Here is a 13,364-nt window from a genome sequence, read left to right as displayed (position 1 = left end):
ATATCCCGCGGCCGTCTAGCGTGCGCATGCGCGGAGGCGGAGTAGGTTTTTATGTTCGGCGAGGTGTGAATGTTAAACTTTGTGCTCACCCGGAAAGCCCTCCGGTGGAACAGATGTGGCTGGCGTGTCAGTTTAAAGGTTTAAAGCTTATCATTGGTACGGCATACCGTCCGCCATGGCTCGATGCAACTATTTTCATAGATGCTTTGACTGCTTCGGTAAGTTCGTTTTCGAACTATGATCATACTATTCTACTGGGTGATTTCAATATTGACATGTTACAGCCCGACACTGCAAATTTCAAGAAGCTGAGTGACTTTTTAAGATACTTGAATCTTACGCAGTATGTCACGGATCCGACACATTTTACAGACCATAGCTCAACCCTTTTGGATCTCATTTGTGCAGACATTAGCATCTCAAATATCCACATTGATTTTATCCCCGACTTGAGCAGGCATGCATTTGTGAAGTGTGAAGTTGATGTCGTAAATACCAAACGAGTACCCAAGAAACTCACTTTTCGTTCATTAAAAAATATAGACAAGGACTTATTTGATGTACATCTTAACCAAATAGAATGGGATCTCATTATTGGCATGCAAGATGTAAATACCATGCTTGAGACATTTAATTCATACATTTTATTGTTATTTAATGTCCATGCACCACTGAGAACTATTACTATTAAAGAGGAATCTTACCCATGGATCACTCCTACTATTGTACAAATGATGAAATTACGTAATGATGCACATGCAAAGTCACGTCTAGACGCTAGCTGTGAAGTTAGCAAGAAGTATTATAAAGATCTTAAGCATATAGTTAATACCGCTCTCTATAGGGAAAAGGAGGCCTTTCATAATCATTATATAAATAAATACATTAATGATTCAAAACTATTGTGGAAAAACCTCAGAAAATACGTTGTTCCAAAAAGCAATACTTCTGATGAGGATATAATAAATACATTCAAAGATCCAAACATTATAAATAATCATTTCCTAGACATACAAGTGCATAAAAATGTCAAAGAAACTGATATTGTTTATTATAAAACGAATACTTTTGGCAATTTTAAGTTTAAGCTTCACTGTGTTACAGAAGGTGAAGTAAGAAAAATCATAAGTTCTCTGAGATCGAACGCTACTGGGATCGACGCGATATCATTAGATATGATTTTATTAACCTTACCCACAACCCTAAGCGTTATAACTGCAATTATAAATCGGTCAATTGAAACGGGTGTTTTTCCGAAAGCCTGGAAAACTGCAATAGTCAGACCGATTCCAAAAAAAGCGAATGTCACTACTCTCAAAGAATTACGTCCTATCAGTATTCTTCCCTGCCTATCAAAGATTCTTGAAAAAGTAATCTGTGAGCAGCTGACTAAGTACGTAGAAAAGCATGATATTCTGCCTGAGCGACAATCTGGTTTCAGAAAAAATTGTGGGACTGCCACCGCTCTGATTGATGTTGTCGATAATATACTAGCATCACAAGATTCCGGTGAAGTGAGTTTGCTTGTACTACTAGATTTCTCTCGTGCCTTTGACACCATCAATACAGCTTTATTGCTCGCTAAGCTGTCGTTCTATGGCTTGGACTCTAATTCCTTGCAATGGTTTGCAAGTTATCTCAATGACCGCTCTCAGTTTGTACAGTTGCGACATTCTAATGGCCATACTGTAGATTCGACACTCAAACCAGTGACTAACGGCGTTCCGCAAGGATCTATATTAGGACCCCTTTTGTTTATTATATACACAGCAGATATCATTAAGAGTATAAATAACTGTAATTACCATATGTATGCTGATGATACACAAATATATACATCCTTTAAATTAAGTAATATCTCTCAAGCTGTAACTTTAATTAATGAAGACTTGGAAAGTATTGCAGACTGGTCGGATTCAAACCAGCTCGTTCTAAACTGTAGTAAGACGAAATACATGTTTCTCGGAACTCGTCAGAGTATAGCAAAAATTCCTCTCAATGCTCCTCCAGTGTGCGTCAGAGGTGAAGTGCTGGAACGGACCACAGAAGCTAGAAATCTGGGAGTTCTGACTGACAGCGAACTTCGATTTGAGAACCACATACTTCAAGTAGCCCGAGCCTGTTTCTATAAACTTAAAATTCTTTACCGCGTACGTAAATTTCTTACCACTGACACTCGCCTCAAGGTTTGCGAAGCATTAATTCTCTCCAGATTGAACTACGCCGACGCCCTGTATGGTCCCAGGTTGTTAAGTCGCACTCAACGGCTTGTTCAGCGAATTCAAAACGCCTGTATACGATTCTGCTATAATGTTCCTCCAAGATCGCACATCTCGCCCTACATCAATAAAGGAAACCTGCTCAATATGAAAACCAGAAGGGAGTTGCACTTGGCCTCGTTACTGTTTGGGGTGATACAGTCTCAAAAGCCCCGCTACCTCTTTAATAAGATCGAATGGGCCAAAAAGACCAACACTCGCTCCAACAGAGTCTGGACTCTAAAAACTCCTCATCACGTAACCGCAGCATTTCGTGGTAGCTTTAAATATGCCGCTACGAAATGCTGGAACAACCTGCCTCCTCCCCTGCGCGATGTAAGCAAATCAAAAACATGGTTCAAATCAAATTTAAGAATTTTGTTATTGCGTCAGCAAAAGGGTGAGGAAGGCGCGTAGTTCAGGTCCTCCCACATCTTTATTCTACTTTATTTTATTATATACCTACTTTATCATTAAATTATTGTACTAACCCTATATCTACTAACCACATTATTTATTTTGTATTGTATTTGTATTTTGTATATTGCATCCTATAGTTACCGTCCGAAACTTCTGGCTTCACGGAAGACCAGCGCTGTGCCTGCGTTCCCGACACAGGCGCAGCAAATGCTGAGTGGAGTCCATTTTGGCACCACACACCACGCGTCCCATTTTATATTTTATTTATTTTAAGTTATTGTTGGTACCAAATAAACAGTTTTTCTTTCTTTCTTTCTTTCTAATCGAAGGTCGGGGGTTCGATCCCGGAATCACGCACTACTAACTTTTCAGTTATGTGCGTTTTAAGCAATTTAATATCACTTGCTTTAACGGCGAAGGAAAACATCGTGAGGAAACCTGTACCTGCAAGTTTTCCATGTTCTCAAAGGTATGTTCCTAAACTTCTCTTGAATTTAAACCACTTACTAGGTTTTGATCTGAGAAAGAAATTTGACATTAATTGACAAAATTGAGAGACCTAAGCTTGTATAAGAACACAGAAGTGTCATAATTCGTGTTCACTTTGCCTAACGTCTCTCGGAGAGCAGAGAGAGATTTAAACTGTTTCTTATAATCACTGGCCATATTTCAAATGCGAAAGTGTGTTTGTTGGTTTAATATTCAATCACGCTGCAACGGAGCAACCAGTCGACGTGGTTTTTTGCATGGATACATTTAAAGACCTTGAGAGTGACATCTCTCTCCGCATCGTATTCTTTATTGCTGAGGGTTGTGACCTCTTTTCATTATTCCTACATCTAATGGTAGGTTTTCTTGGGATAATAATGCGGTGGGTTCTATTATCTATCTAATTAGTTATTATTATCAGTGATAAAATTGAGTAGGGCTGCCAGGTAAAATGACATTTATCTCGGAAAATCAAAGAGTTTCCACGAGATTTTTTCCAAGTTTGCGCTACTAAGTACATATATTATGAAGAGGAAAGGTTTGTTTGTTTGTTATCGATAAACTCTGAAACTACTGAACTACTTGCACTAAAGACATAATCATCAACATCAACCGACAGACGTCCACAGTGAACATAGGTCTTTAATAGGGTCTTCCACATGCTACGGGTTTGCGCCGCCTGAATCTTTGCGCTTGCGCTTGACGACAATCATGCTTTAAAGAAAGCAATGATGAGGTCCAAGTTGGAGCACGCTTACCTAGAAGATGCCTATTCACTCTTGGCTTGCAGGTATCTAAGGTATATATGGCAGGAAACACGGCCGCCGAAATGGCGTTCCAACTTTTAGGCTCTCCCCATTGCCCGCAGCATGAATCTGAGCTTTCTTATGATGGTTATATTATGTACATATAAATCTTATGTCTCATAAGAAATCTCTAACACACAATCCAGCTAAGTAGGTCCAATTTCAAAAAAAGCTAGCTAGCCGACAAATCTAACTCAGTTAGGCAGCCTTTGGGAACCTTCGAGATGTCTGTCGTCCAAAATTCCTCAATGCTTGAAGACCCGTCTTTGAATAGTGCATGATGTCAGTGATGAAAAATGGATCCGAAATATAGGTCTTTTTTTGTACACAGGAAATGCCTGACGCATACCCCTCCGTCATGTGGGGCTTGCACCAAACTTGCACTACTACGAAATCCATTTCGGAACACGGCGCCCGAAACGAGGCGCGCTATCTCCTAAAAAACATAGGTATAATACCTATTTAGAACACTTACTATCTGTCATCAGAATCTATGACAACCTCCGAGTATTTACCTGGTAAAACCGTAACTTTAGAATAAATTTTAGTATATAAGCAGGCTTCATTTAGAAATGAAAAAATCCCTATTTTATTTTTCAACGATTATAAACACAACTTTCATTCAAAAATAATAAGCTTAAATTCATTTTAAATAATATTTTGCGACGAAATGACGCGCACAGTCCTTCCGCCATGACAGTCCAGTGGACACTGAATTCCATACAGCGCCTGCAAGAAAATAAATAGCACAGGAAGTTTTTTGGTTAGTTTTAGATTATTTAAGAAATGAAAAACATTTAGTATAAAACTAACAGTTCGAATTGATTGCTAAACCTAAACATATCATTTTCTGGAGGTTGGCTTCAAAGTATCAAGATGTTAAAGAAAATTTTTACAGAACAAGTTGCGAACAGCAATGTTTTCAACTTGTTTTTTTTTTTTATTGGGATAATGTATACTAAATTAAAAGAGGCCCTTATAATCTTCACAAACTGAAGTTTTTAATTGCATGTATTTAATAGCTGTTAATGCTTTAGAAAAATAAACAATTTACTTCAAAATACAGCATTTTTGCGATTTGTCAAATAGGTCTTGCCTTAAAACCTCCTTCCAGGAAGTAGTTCTATGGACCTTTGGTTATTTGATCCTGCGGTCTTTTGGCATTTAGCCTTTCATTGATGATCTAAAGGAAATGTATTATAATAATTTTGCAATCCTTCTAATATTTTTGCTGAAAAGAAAAAATCATAGGTTTACAATTCGTAGACATAAAAGCAGGCAATTGAAAAAAATTGACAAACATTAATTTCCTCGAAAAATAATATTTTTTAAAATAAATCATTTCATTAAAGGTTGAGGCCTTTTAAGGCCTGCCCGCGAAATTCAAATTTCATTTGGTTTTTCACAATTTGTAAATTAATACGACAACGCAGGCTTATGGTATTTTAATTGCGACAATGGCAGTATCATCCTCACAGGTTTATATAAAAATCTTTACATGAAAAGGTCCAGTTTAAGAAATTAGCTCTAGTATCGACTAATTTGTGAGAATAGTCGATACTAGAAATAGTTTCTTAAACTGGACCCTTTCAAGTAAAGATTTTTATATAAACCTGTGAGGTTGATACTGCCATTGTCGCAATTTAAATGTCATAAGCCTACGTTGTCGTATTAGTTTACAAATTGCGAAAAAAAATTGGTTGTCTGTAAAGTCGGTTTACTGACGATAGTTGAACGTGACAACAAAGGCCGATTGTGCTTCTTTGTCGCTCGTTCCACGCTCTCGCTTGCACTTCAAGCCTTACATGGAACGCCTCAGAGCGAGGTAACGCCGCATGAGTCATGTTTTTTCGTGCGTGCAGCCGGCTCTATCGAATTATAAGACGTTGTTACGTCAAAAACCAAATTAAATTTGAATTTCGCGGGCAGGCACGCCTCACGCCCCTTAAAAAATATTTTCGCTCGAGACTATCGCGCGAATCTCTCGTTGGTGGAGATGGCGCCTAAGTAGTAGGTATGCCAAGGCCTTAGATTTATTTGTATTTTTTGGTTTAAAAAGGTTTGAACAAACTCAATCAAACAGAGGTTGAAGTGAAACAACTACAGATCGAATTGGCTGAACTGAAACCGTTAATGGAAAAGGCAGCGGAGGAAACAAGAAAAGTCATTGAGCAAATCGCTATTGATACTGTAAGTGGCTTTTATTTCTAAAGAAGGTCTAAGGCTCGAGGCACATTGCGGCAGTTATATTAAAACTAGCTGATACACGCAACTTCATCTTTGTTGGTTTCTTTTTTATAGTCGTACTAGCGACCCGCCCCGGCTTCGCACGGGTGGACACTACCACGAAAAATCCTATCTATTTTCCGGGATAAAATATAGCCTATACGGATTCGGAAGAATCCCTCTAAGTAATGGTTAAAGAAATTTTGAAATCGGTCCAGTAGTGTTTTATATTATATATTAATTAAGTTTTTACTATTCAATACAAACATACAAAAATACAAAGGTTTCCTCTTTATAATATTAGTATAGATTCCTCATTGCTGAGGATCGTACCTCTTTCCATTAATCGTTTAATGGTAGCAGTTCTTTTGGGATAATAAAGCGGTGGGCTCCCAGATCCTTCCGCATAAGTACAACTCGACTAAGAGAACGAGATTTCGAGTCTTAGGTTAATTTACAGTTATCGCATCGCATCGGATCGGATCGGATCGGATCGGATGGGATGGAATAGAATATATTTTTATTCAAGTAAACTTTTAGATATAAAGCAGCTGGCGGGAAGTGGCTGGACGAGGAAGGCTGAGGACCGGGTGTGGTGGCGCTCCATAGGGATGGCCTATGTCCAACAGTGGAAGTCAACAGGCTGATGATGATGATGAAACTTTTAGAAGTGGTTTTTTTAATAATTTACCACTGGTACTTTTCGTACCGAAAAGAACCAGCAAGAAACTCGGCGGTTGCTCTTTTCAAATGCAATTAGTTAAAACCTCCTGTACAACTGAAAACATTGTTTTTGTTTTTGCTGAGAAGAGTTTAAGAATAGGAAACAATTAACTACATACGTAAAACATTTCAGGAAATAGCGGAAGACGCTAGAATCAAAGTGGAAAAGGAACAAGCTATAGCGGAATTGATGGCTAAAGAAACAACTGCAATGGCTGAGGATGCTCAGAGAGATTTAGGTACAACTAACTCGTACCTACTTGCCAATTTATCAGGCGCTAAACGTTTGAACGCTTACAATTAACATTGTTGTAGTTGATTTTCGATCACTTTTTAGGGTTTCGTACCTCAAAAAGAAAAACGGAACCTCTATAGGATTACTTTATTGTCTGTCTGTCTGTCAAAAAAACCTATAGGGTACTTCCCGTTGACTTAGAATCATTTTTGGCAGGTAGGTAGGTATTATAGAGGCGCTAGAGGTCAACGAACGTTGCGTAAGTAGGCCACTCGGAGTCAATGCCGCATCGTAGGTAGGGCACTGACTCGAATTTTGCACACAATACATTGCGGGTTTGAAAAAATATAAAATCACTAGAGGATGCCCGCTACTTCGTCCGCGTGGATTTAGATTTTTAAAGATCCCGTGGGAACTGTTTGATTTTCCGGGACAAAAAGTTGCCTATGTCAATTACAGGGACGCAAGCTACCTCGGTACCTTTGATACAAATCGGTTAAACGAATGGGTTTTTGGAAATCCCGTGGGAACTCTTTGATTTTCCGGAATAAAAGTAGCCTAGTCCCCGGGATATAAGCTAACCCTGTGCCAAATTTCGTCAGAATCGGTTAAACTGTTGGGTCGTGAAAAGGTAGCAGACAGACAGACACACTTTCGCATTTATAATATTAATATGGATATGGATGGTATGGATTAAAACTACAAAATAAGGCTATTTACCTATTAAGGTCATTGGCATTGGATTGCGTTTAGGTAGTACTAGCCGATGCCCGCGACTTCGCCCGCGTGGATTTAGTGTTTTTGAAATCCCGTGGGAACTCTTTGATTTTCCGGGATAAAAAGTAGCCTATATGCTAATCTAGGATATTATCTATCTCCATTCCAAATTTCAGCCAAATCCGTCCAGTAGTTTTTGCGTGAAGGAGTAACAAACATACACACACACACATACAAACTTTCGCCTTTATAATATTAGTGTGATAACGCTAAGTATTTGCTAGCGTTTGGTTACAGCCTGTATATTTAGACTGTAATTCCTTGCTTTTGATAATAGATGAAGCAATGCCAGCACTGAGAGCTGCTGAGAAAGCGTTACAAGAACTGAACCGTAATGACGTGGTTGAAGTGAAAGCCATGAAGAAGCCGCCTGCAGGCGTCGTGCTGGTCATTGAATCACTGTGCGTGGTCTTCGATATCAAACCGATCAAGGTTCTTCTTTCTTTCTTTCTTTCTTCTCTCTGGGCTGGTTTCCGCACTTAAAGGTTTCTGTCCGTTGTGCGAGCGTTGCCCCTCCCCGCCGAAGTCTTCACTCCAGCCATCCAAGCTCGCTTCAGAAGCCGAGTAGATACCGATCAAGGTTAGAAATAATAACAAATCTGTACCCTTAGTATCAGATTTTACTTCTTACCAACTTTGATAGTATTCGAGAGTCGAAACAAAATAACGTCAAAGCAAATGGACTCAAAGACCGTTGATATAAAGTTAGCAATATCCGAATTCGGGCCGAGTTTTTTATATCAGTGTTTTCACGGATTCGGATTGGATGCATTGCGTAACCACTCTAAAAGAACAACCGGTAAAGGTTTTGCAGTTATATAAGTTTCTACGGAGTCATCATCCTTCTCAAGATGCTTGGTATCAAATGATACGTGCGTAAAGTGTAGTTATTGAGGATTGCTACGTTTATGTTCACCCATACATCAGCCTTTCTCATCTAGCAACTTTCTGTCCCCCTCTAAATATAACGTTGTTTCAATCTTCTGCAAGACAACCCCGCTTATTTGTACGTGGTCTAGAACTTTTTGGCTCCAACAGCTGGCGTTGGAATCAGAATACAAGAATAGTCACCCAATAGCATCTTCAATTTAAGCCTCGATAGCTCAACGGTTGAGAAGCGGACTGAATTCCGAAAGGTCGGCGGTTCAAACCCCACCCTTTGCACTATTATCGTACTCACTCATGGCACAAGCTTTGCGCTTAATTGGAGGGGAAAAGGGTGTATTAGTCATGATTAGCGTGGCTAATATTCTTTTAAAAAAAAATAACAAACATAACTGCAATACATATATATTATTATTGTATGTAAGTATTTTATTTTGGTATTTATTGGAAGATATTTGTGTAAATATTATTGTGTAGCACTTGTATTAACCATTTTATAAATCTAGTACCATGGGACCTATTCCACGTATTTATGCACCTTACTCACAACCTGCACGGGGAAGCTGGAAGAAATCTCTGTTTAGAGATAAGCGTTTCCTATGTACATAGCTTAATTTATCTTAACTTTGTAACTACAATTTTGGTACATGAAAAATAAATATAAATATATATATATATATATAGATATATATATATATATATATAAACAAAAAGAGAATTTGCAAAAGTTTAGGATAATATGTGAAACTAAATTAAACCCATTCTCATTTTAGTATCTGTGATGCTTTAACAGGAACCAGGACCAGGTATTGGTCAGAAGATCTTGAACTATTGGAAACCTGGCTCACAAATGCTGTCAGACCCTACCGCTTTCTTGGACTCCCTAATGAAGTATGACAAGGAATCCATCACTGAGGACATGATCAAGAAACTCAAGAAGTTTATCCAAGACCCTAACTATGATCCTATGAAAATTGTAAAGGTGACGACATTGTTTATTCACGCTTCTTCTGCTTGAGGCATTTTGGCTTAGTGTCCAAGTGGAGTTGTGAAATATAATTCTGTATTTTACTGCGCATTTTAACTTTCGTTTCCATTTTACCTTTTCATATTTTAATTTTGATAATCAGGTCTCAAAAGCATGCATGTCTTTATGCATGTGGGTGCATGCCATGTACAAATTCTATCACGTGAATAAGGCTGTTGCGCCTAAAAAGGCGGCTCTCGAACGAGCAATGAAGGAACTGGCTGCAGTCGAAGGTTACTATATTATCTTTCTTTTTAAATTGCAAGGTTCTGGTGATGTAGCAAATCCTCCTTGTATCCTTAAAAGGCAAAATATACAAGTGTAAATTAAAAATTTATAACACCCCCGACAAGTGAAGGTTACAATAACTAGAAATGAGCTGATAAATTTCAAACGACTTAACCGATTTTCTTGGATTTCAAAAAAAACTAAATTAAAATCGGTTCATTAGTTTAGTAGCTACAATGCCACAAACAGCTACACAGATACACACGTCAAACTTATAACACCCCTCTTTTTGGGTCGGGGGTTAAAAACGAATCGTTTTTTTCTAGCAATGTTGGCAAATGCCAAGGCAAAAATGCAAGCTCTCCTCGAAGGCATCGCGAAATTGAATGCTTATCTCCAAGAGAAAGAGGAGGAGAAAAGAAAAATGGAGGAAGATATCAACCAGTGTTTAGCGAGAATGGATCGCGCTAACAGGTGAGATTGTAGAATTCATCTATCGATAAATTATTATCTGGGCCAAAATGGGATCCATCTGGGATGTGTTTTTACCTACATTTCAAGGAAATTTATAAATAATTTCAAATTTCTTTCTCTACAAGTTTCAACCGCACCGCACGCCAGCGTAAGTAATTTTAAACTCACCACCTGGTGCCTGGTGCATTTCATCCACCCGTTGTGCCAGATCCTTTTTTTCACGCACATGCAAATTGTAGAACCAACTCCCTTCGACGGTATTCCTACTAGATTACAACATGGAGTTCTTCATGGGGTGGACCAACAAATTTCTGAAAAGCCGGCAAAGCATTGTCGGTTCCTCTGGTGCTGCAAATGTTCATGAGGGATGTTTTATCACTTAACATCAAGTTATCCACCTGCTCGTTTGCTCGCTATTTACTTAGATTAAAAAAAAATACATATCAAATATTGCAGAACCGCCGCTTCTGCAGCTAAACAAGATAAAGTTAAAACTAAAACCCGATTGCAATCGTCTTAATAAACACTGAAATATTAGAGTAAAATTGTTTTTCTGTCACTTGGTATATTTTAATGTTGTTGTACATCATATTCGTGAGTTTGGGATTTTCTCTTGTTTCATTTCACATCCCACTCGATACAATAGCAAAAAAAAAATTTTGGAGACCTCCACTTTTTTATGTAACATCAGTAAGGTAATTTTTTTTTCGTATTAAACATAGCCTGTCACCCAGACCTTTACGACGAATCAATTGACACCTCATTCATCAAAATCGGTCCAGTTTTTCAGGCACTACGGTGGAACACACAGAATTTGGATACAAACATACATACATACATAGACTGCTAAAATCATAACCCTTCCTTTTGGCTTTGCCGGTGCTTGTATAATTTTTTAGTCTTTATGTATGATGTCATCATTTCTTACTTTTCGTATTTTTATTCTTTGTCTGACTACTTTCCCTTATATATTTACTTTGGGTAGGTGCTTAGGATATTAATGTTTATTCTAATGTAGGTTGCTTAATGGACTATCCAGTGAACGTGTGAGATGGATTAAGACTATCAAAGAATTGGATATAGCCCAAGTCAATCTTATTGGAGACATCATGCTAAGTGCTTGTAAGAAAATACTTTATAACGTACTTAATTTGTTACATAAATAATGGGTTTTGTTAATAAAGAACCCCTACGTTGATAATAATCGACATGTTCACCTATGATGTCCTTATTTCCTTTCTTTGTTTCAAAACAAATCCAAATTGTGGGCAAATAATAGATTCTAACATTATAATTACTATTACTAATACATAACTAAGGTCTCATTATAATTATAATCTTAGACCTGTTCACAATCTTCACTTTCTTGCTTTCTTTTCTTTCTTTTCTTCCTCTCTTTCTTTCTTTTGTTTGTTTCTATCTTCCTTTATAATTCTTAATTCAAGGTGCTGTAGGATATGTGACACCATTCACCGATGAGTTTCGGAGGGAACTGCTGGATCAATGGATGAATCACATTGTGGTAAGTCACAGACTATAGTCATTATAAAGTCAAAGTCAAAATCATTTATTCAAAGTTGGTACAATTGTACTCCTTTTGATGGTCGAAATTGTTAAACTTGTACGATATAGTGGTGACAATTAATAACGTTACTTAAAACTAAAGCTACGAGGGTTCCAAACGCGCCCAAGTCTGAGAAGAGCCCATATATAGGTCTAAACATAATTATTTAGAGCACTAGTTTATCATTACTTTATTGTATTACAAGCTTAAAATCTTGATATATGTTTGATACTTTATTCTGAAAAATTTCCCCAGGAAGTGGAAGTACCTCACACTGAAGGTGGAACCCCACTTACGATTCTCGGTGATGCAGTTGTTATAAGGTAAAGGTCAAAAGCAGGCATTACTTTGTAGAAATCCATAATACACAATGACTGTGATATCCTTTAAATTACCTATTTGCATCTTTTTTAGTACTGTACAAAGAAAAGGACAGACAAACTTATTTAATTTAGAACTATCAAACCTCGTCAAGTGCCATAAAACTTACGTTTCGTCCTTTTTTAGTAATATTAAGAAGAAAAAGATGCAGATACTCTTAATTTAGTTTAGAGAAAAACCTAAAAATCGATGCCAGTATAACATTTAGTATCACAATCGCATGCTCCCAGAATGTAATTCTATTAATAATTGTATTGAAATGTTTTCGAAAGGAACTGGCAAATGTACGGTCTACCACGCGACCCACTGTCAGTTGAATCCGCCGTACTGATGTCCAACTCAAGACGCTGGCCTCTCATCATTGATCCTCAGACGCAGGCTAACAAATGGATTCGAGCAATGGTAATCATACTGCATCATCATCCCGTCGCCGGCTCACTACTGAGAACAGGTCTCTCAGAATGAGAAGGGTTTGGATATAGTGTGGATTGGCAGACTTCGCACATCTTTGACAACATTATGGAGAACACTCAGGCATGCAGGTTTCCTCACGATGTTTTTCTTCACCAACCAAGTGATACTTAATTGCTTAAAACGTACACATAGCTCCGAAAAATTAGAATTGCATGTCCAGGATTGAACCCCGGATTCTCCGTCTAGAGGATTTTTTTTAATCCCGTTAAAAATTCTCAAAATTGTTACTAGATTTGTCCATTTACATTTGATTTACATAGAACAGTTTTTATTGAAATATACTTTTACAAATAGGTACTTTCAAATGGTTATGTGAATCTATCTCTGCACTGGTTCGGAATGCTTGCACTACGGAGGAGAACCAGCAAGAAACTCAGCGGTTGCTCTGCTATCCAAA

General features: G+C 37.8%; 1 protein-coding gene across 1 annotated transcript in view; it reads left to right on the top strand.

Moving 5' to 3' along the window:
• Positions 1-13,364, top strand: part of LOC123878094 (dynein axonemal heavy chain 1-like) — an 87,623-nt gene that overhangs the window by 52,403 nt on the left and 21,856 nt on the right. Inside the window, exons 56-65 of the mRNA XM_045925150.1 lie at positions 6,033-6,163; positions 7,056-7,161; positions 8,212-8,366; positions 9,613-9,801; positions 9,950-10,079; positions 10,401-10,548; positions 11,567-11,670; positions 11,994-12,070; positions 12,368-12,435; positions 12,766-12,895. Of these exons, the coding sequence (XP_045781106.1) occupies positions 6,033-6,163; positions 7,056-7,161; positions 8,212-8,366; positions 9,613-9,801; positions 9,950-10,079; positions 10,401-10,548; positions 11,567-11,670; positions 11,994-12,070; positions 12,368-12,435; positions 12,766-12,895 (1,238 nt within the window). The remainder of the gene's footprint in view (positions 1-6,032; positions 6,164-7,055; positions 7,162-8,211; positions 8,367-9,612; positions 9,802-9,949; positions 10,080-10,400; positions 10,549-11,566; positions 11,671-11,993; positions 12,071-12,367; positions 12,436-12,765; positions 12,896-13,364) is intronic.

The sequence above is a fragment of the Maniola jurtina genome, chromosome 25, assembly GCF_905333055.1.
Source record: "Maniola jurtina chromosome 25, ilManJurt1.1, whole genome shotgun sequence".
Lineage (NCBI taxonomy): Eukaryota > Metazoa > Arthropoda > Insecta > Lepidoptera > Nymphalidae > Maniola > Maniola jurtina.
This window is presented reverse-complemented; position numbering and strand designations above follow the sequence as displayed.